This window comes from Gorilla gorilla, chromosome 1 (genome assembly GCF_029281585.2).
Source record: "Gorilla gorilla gorilla isolate KB3781 chromosome 1, NHGRI_mGorGor1-v2.1_pri, whole genome shotgun sequence".
NCBI classification, from domain to species: Eukaryota; Metazoa; Chordata; class Mammalia; order Primates; family Hominidae; genus Gorilla; species Gorilla gorilla.
In genome coordinates, this window is record NC_073224.2 from 194,310,897 (window position 1) to 194,323,235 (window position 12,339).

General features: G+C 50.3%; 2 protein-coding genes across 5 annotated transcripts in view; one reads left to right on the forward strand and one right to left on the reverse strand.

Moving 5' to 3' along the window:
* The first annotated feature begins 27 nt into the window (after positions 1 to 27).
* Positions 28 to 7,063, forward strand: CCDC17 (coiled-coil domain containing 17). The gene is made up of 11 exons (XM_055347641.2): positions 28 to 2,788; positions 2,872 to 2,967; positions 3,085 to 3,569; positions 3,690 to 3,773; positions 3,857 to 3,975; positions 4,176 to 4,283; positions 4,529 to 4,886; positions 5,040 to 5,243; positions 5,409 to 5,619; positions 5,689 to 5,799; positions 6,082 to 7,063. The coding sequence occupies exons 1-11, from the start codon at positions 2,615 to 2,617 to the stop codon at positions 6,238 to 6,240; spliced, it is 2,109 nt and encodes a 702-aa protein (XP_055203616.2). The 5' UTR covers positions 28 to 2,614; the 3' UTR covers positions 6,241 to 7,063.
* A 1,213-nt stretch (positions 7,064 to 8,276) lies between these two features.
* NASP (nuclear autoantigenic sperm protein) overlaps positions 8,277 to 12,339 on the reverse strand; it is a 34,881-nt gene continuing 30,818 nt past the window's right edge. For all 4 annotated transcript variants that reach the window (XM_019017623.4, XM_019017615.4, XM_019017612.4 and 1 more), the window contains 7 exons: positions 12,160 to 12,233; positions 11,331 to 11,519; positions 11,061 to 11,227; positions 10,139 to 10,195; positions 9,829 to 9,906; positions 8,946 to 9,074; positions 8,277 to 8,463 (listed from right to left, as the gene is read on the reverse strand). In XM_019017623.4, coding sequence (XP_018873168.1) covers positions 8,383 to 8,463; positions 8,946 to 9,074; positions 9,829 to 9,906; positions 10,139 to 10,195; positions 11,061 to 11,227; positions 11,331 to 11,519; positions 12,160 to 12,233 — 775 coding nt within the window. In that variant the 3' untranslated portion in view covers positions 8,277 to 8,382. The remainder of the gene's footprint in view (positions 8,464 to 8,945; positions 9,075 to 9,828; positions 9,907 to 10,138; positions 10,196 to 11,060; positions 11,228 to 11,330; positions 11,520 to 12,159; positions 12,234 to 12,339) is intronic.

Consider the following 12,339-nt stretch of genomic DNA (forward strand, 5'->3'; position numbering starts at 1 on the left):
GTGGTGGTGGGTGTCTGTAGTCCCAGCTACTCGGGAGGCTGAGGCAGGAGATTGGCATGAACCCGGGAGGCAGAGCTTGCAGTGAGCTGAGATAGCACCACTGCACTCCAGCCTGGGAGAAAGAGCGAGACTCTGTCTCAAAAAAAAAAAAAAAAAAAACAGCCAGGCATGGCAGCAAGCACCTGTAATCCTAACTATTTAGGAGGCTGAGGCAGGAGAATTGCTTGAGCCCAGGAGGCAGAGGTTGCAGTGAGCCCATACTGCACCATTGCATTCCAGCCTGGGCAACAGAGCAAGACTCTGTCTCAAAAACAGAAACAAAACAGACAGGTCCACGTGGTAGCACACACTTGTAGTCCCAGCTTCTTGGGAGGCTAAGGCAGGAGGATTGCTTGATTCCAAGGCAGTTCAGGGCTACAGTGAGCCATGATGGCACCACTACAATCCAGCCTGGATGACAATCCTGCTCCCGCCTCTTCGGCCTAGAGCAGGAGATTAGAGAACTACAAGCTGTCTCTTGAGGGAAAAAAAAAAAAAAAAAAAATTGGTAGTGGTATTTCTACTGAATGCCCATCACTGTTGCACCATTGTAAAGTCAACCAGTCAAAAGTCTAACCGTTGAAAATTGGGACAAACTTAGTTGTTGAAAAGGAGGTTTCGATTTGGGCTTTGCTATTTACTTGTTTTCTGAGAACATATTTCTAAAAATGTACTCTTTATGTCAGTTGGAATTAAGCTGAACTGAGATGACGTACTTTGAACACTTCGTAACTTGCTGCTGGTGGGTCATACCTTGGCTTTAGGTACTGAGTAGGGAAATGTGTTAAGTCCCTGTCTTGTTTAGAAAAGGGAGTTTCGGCCAGGCATGGTGGCTCACACCTGTAATCCCAGCACTTTGGGAGGCCGAGGCGGGCGAATCACGAGGTCAGGAGATCGAGACCATCCTGGCTAACACTGTGAAACCCCGTCTCTACTAAAAATACAAAAAATTAGCCAGGCATAAGGCTGGGCGCAGTGGCTCACGCCTGTAATCTCAGCATTTTGGCAGGCCGAGGCAGGCGGATCACGAGGTCAGGAGATCAAGACCATCCTGGCTAACACGGTGAAACCCCATCTCTACTAAAAATACAAAAAAAATTAGCCAGGCGCAGTGGTGGGCACCTGTAGTCTCAGCTACTTGGGAGGCTGAGGCAGGAGAATGGCTTGAACCCGGAAGGCGGAGCTTGCAGTGAGCCCAGATAGTGCCACTGCACTTTGGCCTGGGCAAAAGAGCGAGACTCCGTCTCAAAAAAAAAAAAAAAAAAATTAGCCGGGTGTGGTGGCAGGCGCCTGTAGTCCCAGCTACTGGGGAGGCTGAGGCAGGAGAAGGGTGTCAACCTGGGAGGCAGAGCTTGCAGTGAGCCGAGACCGTGCCATTTGCAGTGAGCCGAGATCGTGCCATTGCACTGTAGCCTGGGCAACACAGCGAGACTGTCTCAAAAAAAAGAAAAGAAAAGGGTGTTTCTTGGCCAGGCGCAGTGGCTTACGCCTGTAATCCCAGCACTTTGGGAGGCCAAGGCGGGCGGATCACGAGGTCAGGAGATCGAGACCATCCTGGCTAACATGGTGAATCCCCATCTCTAATAAAAAAATACAAAAAATGAGCCAAGCGTGGTGGCGGGCACCTGTAGTCTCAGCTACTTGGGAGGCTGAGGCAGGAGAATGGCGTGAACCCAGGAGGCAGAGCTCATTGCAGTGAGCTGAGATCGCGCCACTGCACTTCGGCCTGGGCGACAGAGCGAGACTCCATCTCAAAAAAAAAAAAAAAGTAAAGAGGGTTTCTTAAGAAATATGCGGTCACCTCAGAGCTCCTCCATATATTTTGGGAGTGGGAGTGAAGAATTTCACCAACAGTTCAGGGTCTTTCTGGCTTCTGGCCAATCTTGGGAGAGAGAAGGGGTTTCTTCCTGGACTTGATTCCCTCATCTGATAGATTCACTCTGTTCGCCCACAGCTTTCATTTCTTGGGCTGTGCTGATTATCTTCGTCTACAGCTGAAAAATGAGGAATCAGGGAATGGGAGTTAGGGAGAGACTGCTATCCCTGGTGCGACATGGTTTCCAGGCAGAATGCTGGAAAGGTCAGAGTGCCTCCTTTGCCAGGTAGTTCTCTGGATTGGAGAATGGTACAAACTGTTACATCCACTTGGGAGTACAGCAATGAAAAAGATGACACTTGCCTTTTAGAGGCTATTAAATGACCAATGATATAGTAAGTGATAAGGGCCCAGCTAGTCTAGGAGGCAGCTGCTTTTTCTTCTTTATTAATAGTCAGGGAAACCAAGCTACAATTAGAGACTTGCCCACGTTCAGACTTTGTAACACTTTTTCAAGCCAGTGGCTCCTCCCAAACGGCTGAGGTTTCCCCACCCATTCTCCTGACCTGCCCAGCCCTGTGGTTGCTGTCCAGGGAGCTAAGGCTCTCCCCAAACAAACTTGAAGATCTCACAGACCTAATAGACCCAGCCTTTCCTCTCTGCCTCTGGCTTTATGTCTCTTTCATCCTCCTCTGCCTTTCCCCTGCCCTTGATCCCTTCTGCAGGTCTTGGCTGGTTTCAGGAAACAGGTCCCATCCCATGGACTCCCACTCTGGGGAGCCAGCGCTCCTGCCGTGTGGGACCTGTGACATGGTTTTCCGCTCCTCAGCTCTGTTAGCCACCCACACTCAGCGCTTCTGCATTGGCCACCCGACCCAAGAGATGACATTTGGAGCACAGGCATCAGTTGCCACTGAACCCCAGCGGGCCGCGGTAAGGGCCTCCATGGCCATGGGTGGGGATTCAAAGGAGCCAGGACCTTTATGATTCCTCATCCTACTACACCCTGTCCCCAGGTTGTGCCACAAGAACACCAGGGCGTGCCACAAGAACCCCAGGGCCTCCCAGACCAGCAGGCCAGTAGATCTGCTCTAAAGAGGTTAACAGAGGAGGTACAGCTACCTACCTTCCCCCAGGGCTCAAAACGTTGAGCGTCTTCCCCAAACCTGTAGATCATACTTGGGACAGATTCTGCCCACGCGGAGATCGCGGATCGCTGTTACCTCCAGGTGCAGTGGCTGCGGCTATCCCTACAGGAAATGCGGCCCTGGATAACAGAGGTCCCCAGGGTGTTCGCGGGGCCCTGGACACGTTCCGAGGCGCGGCCTCAGAGTCCCATGTCCGAGGCGGTGGGAAGCCCCAGCGAGCGGCTGCGGGCGCTGTTCAGGACTCGCGCGAGGCGCGTGGCGGAGATGGAAGCGCAGAGCCGGGCCCTGCAGCTACGCGGCGAGGGTGAAGGAGATGGGGGACGGGGACCAAGGACCTCCTCTGCCCTCGCCCTTTGGCTTAAGCTTGCTCGGGCCGGTTCTGACTCGGCCCGCATTCCCTCAGAACTGAGCCGACGCCTCCAAGTTGTGGCCTGTACGCGGGGCGGGATGTCCCGCCTCTTCGGCCTGGAGCAGGAGATTCGAGAACTACAAGCTGAGGCCGGGAGGACGCGGGGAGCTCTAGAGGTGTTGGGGGCCCGCATTCAGGAGCTGCAGGCGGAGCCAGGGTGAGACCCGACTAAGCGGATCCCCGGAACATGCGGCTCCGGGGTGGGAGGGGCGGGCTGGCTGCAGCTCCGGGGCTTCTGATGCGTTACCGTCTCCCTGCGCGTCGCCTGCCACCCCAGGAACCCGCTGAGCTCCCGGCGAGAGGCAGAACTTTATTCTCCAGTGCTAAAGGCCAACCCGGGAACTCTGGCTGCCGAAATCCGGTGAGAGCCGGGGCCGGAGATGGGCATAGGGCGAAGCGCTGAGCAGTTCTGGAAAGACGGCCTTCCTGTTCCCCACTCCCTAGGGCGCTGCGGGAGGCCTACATTCGAGACGGGGGCCGGGACCCCGGCGTGCTGGGCCAGATATGGCAGTTGCAGGTGGAGGCGTCTGCACTGGAGCTGCAGCGGTCGCAGACCCGTAGAGGTGAACAGGAGGGCCTCTCGCCAGCGGTGGTCAGTCCTGGGAGGAGAAAAGAACTCGAGGGAGGGCCTGTGGCTGTGGATGGGATGTGAGCTGACAAGTCCAGCCTTATCCGAAGAGCCTTAGCGCTGGAGAGCTGCTCACAGCCGGACGCGGCCAGTCACCAGAGGTCAAAGGTGACAGGTCACACTTGTTCATCGCAGGAAGGGCAGGTGCCACCTCAGGGGAGCTTCCAGTAGTGGAGGCTGAAAACCGGCGCCTGGAGGCAGAAATCTTGGCCTTGCAAATGCAGAGGGGTCGGGCACCCTTGGGTCAGTGAGCACCCCAACCCTATCCCATCCCACCTATCTCTCCCCAGCAGGCCTGGCTCAGGCAGACAGTGCATGGGGAACAAGACCCGTGTTTGTGACTCCCCTAGTTCATGTCTGCACGTGTGTATCCCTGTATCCACAGGGCTCCGCCAACCCATTTGTGGGCCCAACTCTTGGGGGAGGGGTATCTCAGCTAATTACCTGCTTTGTCCAACTTAGGGGCACCCTAACCCTTCTGCTCCTAGGGCCCCAGGATCTGCGACTCCTGGGGGATGCCAGCCTACAACCGAAGGGGAGGAGAGATCCCCCACTCCTCCCGCCACCGGTGGCACCACCACTGCCACCACTTCCAGGCTTCTCAGAGGTTCAGTTCTTGGGTGGAGCAAAGACTGTGAGGACACGGGGTGGGTTGGGGGAACAGGTTGGAGGCAGCTCTGCTCTGAGCAGTTGGGGGAACATGAGCAGCTACAAGGCTTTCTGGAGGAGTCAGCTCTCTTCCCCACAGCCACAGCTTCCTGGAACAATGACCAGAAACCTGGGCCTGGACCCACACTTCCTCCTGCCCACATCGGACGTGCTGGGCCCTGCACCCTATGATCCTGGGTGAGGCCCGTGCCAGCTTTGACAGCCTCTGTGACTTGGCCAGCACTGCTGGTTAAGGGAGCCCACTAGGACCAGATAGGGTTAGGGACCTGCCTGAGAGGAGGGAGGTTGAAAGGAGTTGGGTATTTCTGTGCTAAGACTTGTGTTCCCCAGGGCTGGCCTGGTCATTTTCTATGATTTCCTGCGGGGCCTTGAGGCTTCCTGGATTTGGGTGCAACTAAGGACTGGCTTGGCACGCGATGGACAGGATACAGGAAGGACCACAGCGTTGCCCCCAGCCCTTTGCCTGCCCCCCCCTCCTGCTCCCGGGCCCATGGGCAACTGTGCCATCCTTGCCAGCAGGCAGCCTGTGCCCAGGTCAGTAGGTGGGGATCATGACTCTGGTACTCTGCCACAATTGAGGCTTATCCACCATTCTGCTAAGTTTTCTCATCTGTATACAGAGGCCGCTGGCTCTAAAGGGCTAAGTCCTAGGAAGGGACTGTAGCTCTGGCTTCCGACACTGCTTTTTGGTTATTCTAGACTACCACCCTCACCATCAGTATCTTTGGTCTGTGAGCTGCAGGTCTGGCAGGGGCTGGCATGGGCTAGGGCACCACAGCCAAAGGCTTGGGTCTCACTTGGACTATTTGACCAAGATCAGCGGGTGCTAAGTGGCCGCTGGCGCCTCCCACTTCGGGCCCTTCCTCTGGACCCCAGCCTTAGCCTTGGGCAGCTGAATGGGATTCCTCAGGTGAGTGTGGTGCGCAGGGATTGGGCATACAGCAAAGTACAAGTGCAATACCATTTCATCTCTCCCCAGGCAGGTCAGGCTGAGCTCTTTCTGCGGCTGGTGAATGCAAGAGATGCAGCTGTCCAGACACTGGCAGAGATCAATCCAGCAAGTGTCCATGAGTACCAGTACCCACTTCCGGTGAGGGCCCAGCTGCAGCTAGGGACACCACAGCTACACATACCGGTGTGGCTGGTATGGCTAATAGCCAGCCTTTATTGACCACTGTGTGCCAGTCACTACCAATGCTTTCTTGTTTGATCCTCACATCTCTATGAAGTCCTACTATGTAACAGATAAGGAAATCAAAGCAGGACCAGGTTAACTTGGTTCACAGTGAGACTCTAAGGAAGCCTAACTCCAAAACCTGTGTGCTTAACCTTTACATTTTTGCTCAAAACCTGCCTTCTCCCTGTTCCACAGGTGTCCAGCACATCTTCACTGGAAGCCAACTTCCTCACCCCCGCAGTTGGCTTTGCTGATCCCCCACCTCGTACAGAAGAGCCCCTCAGTGGAGTCAAGGATAGAGATGAGGGTTTGGGCCCTCACCACAGTTCTGACTTGCCCCCAGTGAGTTTCTGAACCCAAGTGAATGTGGAGATGAGCATCTGAACATGCACAGGACTGGGGCCTATTTCCAGACCTACAGCTTTACTACTCCATGTTCTGACATTGGGTCTAGAAGCATCTAGCAGTTGAGTACAGAAAACGAGTTCCAACCACAGCTTTACCACCTCCCGTAAGTCCTTAACTTTTCTGTACCTCTTCTGTTTTTGTAAAACAGATTAAGGATTAAATGAGTTTGTCAGGTATTTGTGATATTGTCTGGCACTTACGAAGTTCTCCGAAAGGTGACTAGGGGGCATTAATTCCCACTAAAGCAACTTTAAATTCCCACTAGTTCCCACTGCTTTTTTTGGTAAAGCCAGTTTTATTGCCAAACTTAAATCCGTTTCCTCAGTATTTCTGCCAGGAAACCTTTCAGGTTCTCAATGTACCCATCAACAGGAAGCTCCTGAGGCCTTATGTACTTCGATTCTGGGATAGGTCCCCAGCCCAAGGTTGTTCCCCCAACCAGGGGTCACATGTGAGATCTAGCTTAGATACTGTGCCTAGCCCTAGATCCCAGTGCCAACCAGAGAAGGTCAAGTGCCTGGGAGTAAACTACATCATGACTGTCCTGACCAAGAAAAGGGGGCAAAGCGCCTCAGGACCTGGAACATATACTGCAACGGCAACATCAGGAAGAAACTGCACAGCCAGGATAAGCCAGAGATCCTGCAACCCTGAGTTACTGTGACCAGCCCAGAAAAACTTACTTAGTCTGAAAAATGGGGTTGAATTGAGGGGCCGGCCATCGCTTCTTCTGCCTCCAGTGCAACAAAGCAGCCCTATGGGTGTCAGGACTACTAAATTGAAGTGGTGATATAGGGCAGGCATTGTTTGGAATTCAGATCCTAACTGGTACTTAAGAGTCAGGTCAGAGGCAGTTCAGTCTCAAGTGAGCCCTGACCCCTAGACACCAGTGAGAGCACAACAGGTCTAACATTAATACTAGTGCCCTCACCACCAGCATCCTTGGACTGGTGGGCTCGTTTCTGCCTTTGAAACCCTCTATCGCACACAGAAATGCTCCAGGCAGTCAGGTGAAGTGGCTCACGCCTGTAATCCTAACATTCCTGAGGCCAAAGTGGGCAGATCACTTTAGGTCAGGAGTTCGAGACCAGCCTGGCCAACATGGTGAAACCTCGTCTCCACCAAAAATACAAAAATTAGCCTGTAGTGCTGGCTACTTGGGAGCCTCCTGAGGCAGGATAATCTCTTGAACCCAGGAGACAGAGGTTGCAGTGAGCCGAGATCACGCCACTGCACTCCAGCCTGGGCGACAAGAGTAAGATTCCATCTCAAAAAAAAAAAAAGCAGCCTCTAAGACCCCACTGTAAGATCTTTAAACATAATTCCAGACAAGGAGATTTTTAGCATCTTTATTTGAGAAGTCAATTCTGCAGATGGGTAACAATTCCAAGTGTTGATATATCTCAACCTTTCTATACAGAAAATAACAAAACTCAACCAGCCAGCTTCTCCACATATGCTTCCAGCCACATCTGGAGTGTCCACCATCAGTCCCCTTGGCTACTTTCAAACCAGAGCTCAAATGCAGACCGTTTTCCTTAGGAATCATTCCCCTGACCCAGGTTTTCAGAGTTCTTTTTCCAGGACAGAATTATAGCCCCAGGTGAAGACTAGGTGGATATAGGACAAGTACCATCCTAGGCCTGGCTCACAGCCAAAGTCCATCATCCATTTTCAGCACTGAAGAGCAAGATCTTCACCAAGTCTTGTTTTTGTAGCCCCCATCCAGGGACAGCACCACTGAAAGTTTGCAAGACAGCTGGGTTCAAGTGAAGTGTTTGAAAACAGAATATAGCACCATTGGAAAACAAAGGCCTACAGCCACACTTGATCACCTCCACGTTAGACAGATAGGAATTAGGATCAGGAACACAGATCAGTACAGAAGGCCAGAACAAAACCTTTGGCTAATATATAAAACCAGCAGTGCTCCAAGGCAGATTCAGCCAATAATTAAGAAAAAAACCATCAAAGCCTCAACCTTTGCTTACAATCTTTATTGAAGTTATACAAAAAGAATCCTCCAAAAGTGAAAAAATACATTATATACAAAAACACTTTCCCTTGGGAGGAGGGCTGTGCCCCCTCTTAACATGCAGTGCTTTCAACTGTAGCTCCAGCCTCCACTGTCCCCTCCACTGCTGCCCGGCTTTCAGCCTGATTCTCAGCCTGGAAGACAAACAGAACCCGGGCATGAGTGAGCCTAGTTTAAGCCATTCTGTCTTATACAACCGAGGCCTCAGTCAGAGGAAGCATATACAAGTCACCCAAACTCTGCTTTGCTCCCTGTATTAAGAGGGCAGTGACCACGAAGTATTTCTTGAATACTCTGTGATAATGGGGCTGACAGAGCCAATAATCATCACGTGGAAGAAAGTGACCTAATGGTTTTGCCCATCAAGTGCCTTCTCATATTGTTCATCGAGGGACCTATAACATACAGGTTCCATTTGTCAGTGAGTCATCCTACACTCCCATAACCAAACTGTTTTCCTGCACAAGTACCGTTTTCTTGTACACAAGTACCGAGGACTGCACTCAACAATCGTTAGCAGGCTCAAGGTGGGGAGCATGCACTTGAGAGGACTGATTTCCCCAGGTCCTGAGAACAAGGAATGAGGCAAGAGGCTAAGCCCTGCTTAACTGCCCACCTCCTCCTCCATGTTTTCCGAAACTTCATTTCCACTGGAGACAGCATCCCCACTGCCTCCGTTCACCTCCGGCTCTTGTTTGGCTTTCTTTGCATCATCTTTCCGGGGACTCTCTTCCTCTGGTTTCCTCTAAAGATATAATTGTGAAGGCTTCACAAATGTGCTTAATGTTTTTAAAAAGACAACTGCAAAACATTTCCTTAACCCTTGTGGTGCAAAGATCCTGAACATCAGGATTCACAGCTCTAAGGGTCTCTCTCCCTAGCCACAGGCAGATGCCAACCTGTACTCTCAGAATAAATTAATCTGTCCCACCATATCACTTCAGGCCCCTCTACCGGAAGCACAGGGAGATAGGGTTGGGGTGAGGAGATGTGAATGGTAATCACTGTACAAATTTGAATTCCTGTGTTTGAGTCAGGAAACAGAACAGGAGTTCAGAGTTCCCTGGCTGAGGGCAGTGGCTCACGCTTATAATCCCAGCGCTTTGGGATGCCGAGGTGGGTGGATCACGAGGTCAGCAGTTCAAGACCAGCCTGGTCAGTATGGCAAAACCCCATCTCTACTAAAAATACAAAAACTAGCCAGGCGTGGTGGCGGGCGCCTGTAATCCCAGCTACTTGGGAAGCTGAGGCAGGAGAATCACTTGAACCTGGGGGGCAGAGGTTTCAGTGAGCCGAGACCGCACCACTGCACTCCAGCCTGGGTGACAGAGCAAGACTCCGTCTCAAAACAAAACAAAACAGTCTCCACTCACAAATCCTTATCACCTTTGGAAAATAAGTGTCTTATATGCACCAACTATAGGGAGGGGTTTATAGGAAAGGTATTAAAAATGGAGTCTGAGGAAACGGTAGAAAAGAAACACCACATATAGACTTACCTTCTTTCTGACAAGGTGGGAAATATCAGTCACACAATTTGATGAGGAAGCACCGTCTGTTGGCTTTCTACTGGCAATCTGGCAAAATAAGCCCTTATTAGCAATTGTACAAGGTATATGAGATCAATGCTGAGGCTTTTATAATTTTTTAGTTTTTCAGAGACAAGGTCTCACTATGTTGCCCAGGCTAGTGTTGAATTCCAAGCCTCAAGCAATCTTCCTGCCTTGGCCTCCCAAAATGCTGGGATTACAGGCATGAGCCAACACTGAGACTTAATGTAAGTGACCAAAAAACCACCTGAATACGCACCATGGAGACTGAAGAGCCTCCTCCACCAGGAGTGAAACCTGAAGTAGAACTCTCCACCTGCGAGAAATGACAAATCCAAATTAGTTTGAAGATAGAACCCAGGCCACCCACAGCCTTATAACAGGTACCCATCACCATCCAAACAACTGAGTAAGACCTGAAATGCTAGTGGCCTCCATATAGTATCAAGTTCTACCCCTGGCCCACCTATGCCTGTCTAGCAGCCACCCAGAGCATAGTCTATACATAGAGTGTACATAATAAACTAAATCTTCTATATCCTACCTGCAGGGTAAAAAGGTCTGTGCCAAAAACAGAACCAGGCAATTTGTGGTGAATGCCTCTCAATGCCTCATTAATTTACGCAAATGAGTTCTTGGAGATGGAAATAGCAACTTACATTTTTTAAGAAATGTCTATTTTTCCAGTACTGTCAGAAGTATATTTTACACATATGTACTACAGGTCGGGCATCCCATCCCTTAATCCAACAATCTGAAACTTTTTGAGGACTGACTGACACTCAAAGGAAATGCTCTCTGGAGCATTTCAGATTTTAGATTAAGGGTATCCAGCTGTTGAGTATGATGCAAATATTCCAAAATCCAAAAGCATCTGAAATGCAAAACACTTCTGGTCTCAAGCATTCAGGTAAGGATACTCAACCTGTATTATCCCCATTTTACAAATGGGTCAACTGAGGGAGAGAAAGGCCCATGGCCACACGTAAGTATGGAATTAAAACCCAGATAGTCTGGGGCTCCAGGGTATTTCCTCTTAACCACTGCATTATTTGATAGGAATAATTAGATGAGCCCACCAACTCCCTGGAAACCAAGTCATGATGAAAAGTTCCTGGCAAATAGAACATTAACATAAATGGTACCAAACATGCTATTATCAAAATGTTAACGGAACCAACCAGAGTAGCTTTCAGAGCCAGTTCAGCTACATTCCCACTACGCTGAGACTCCTTTGCATCTTCTATCTTCTCTCTAATTTCGGGTAGCAGTTCCTTTAGTTCCTCGATTTCTTTCTTGTATTCAGCAGACGATCCTTCAGCCTCCTTCACCTGCTCGTTTAGTACAGCTAAAAAGAATAAAGTGATTAGTAACGGCACAAAAAAGAACTGTTTTCTTCCTTGTTAATTGCTGGATCCAACATCACCATGAAGCAGCTCGTCTTCACTCACCCATTCTGTTCTCAATGACTTCAATAGATTTGCTGAACTGTGCCACTGCCTCATCATACTGAGAGTTGTACCCATAAGCCAAGCCCAGCTGGTAGTGGGTCTCTGCAAGGAGACGGTCGTGGGCTTCCAGGTACTGTTCCTGCAGGTTAAGGCAGGACTGGAACTCCTCCACAGCTTGCACATAGTTTTCTAACGAAGAGAAAAAGAAGAGCAAGTAAATGGACAGCATTTAACATAAAATACTTCCAGAATTCAGACCCATCCTATGGGAATGCACCCATATTTAACATTCCATTTTTGTTTATAGTTATTTCCAGGACCCTTGGCTATAAAGAAAGTCAAAATGACTTTTAAAAACCTATTGAGGCTGGGCGTGGTGGCTCACACCTGTAATCCCAGCACTTTGGGAGGCTGAGGCGGGCAGATCACAAGGTCAGGAGTTCAAGACCAGCCTGGCCAATATGGTGAAACCCCATCTCTACTAAAAATACAAAAATTAACCGGGCGTGGTGGTGGGTGCCTGTAATCCCAGCTACTCGAGAGCCTGAGGCAGGAGAATCGCTTGAACCCGGGAAGCTGAGGTTGCAGTGAGCTGAGATTACGCCATTGCACTCCAGCCTGGGCGACAGAGCAAGACCCCATCTCAAAAAAACAAAACAAACCTACTGGAAGACTGAGTGCCACTTGGAAGAGACTGTTCATTGTTCCAGGGTCTACAGGGAACACAGACCTATCTTTTTAAATATCAAGTTCGGTTCCACAGAATCTATTAGAGGAAGAACGAGGGAGCTGAAGAGAGTAGGAGAGTATAAAATGGAAAATGCATTACCAGATTCAACACTAACTTCTCCAAGTTTAAGATGTGCCTGGGCAGCATAAAGCTGTGCTTCTTTTGTTTCTTGCCTAAAAGAAGGAAAATTGATCAAAAACCTTAACAGTACCTGTCTAACCCTAACTGGTTTCTATTTAACCACCAAACTCCCAACCCAAGCCTAGAAGCACCAAGAGT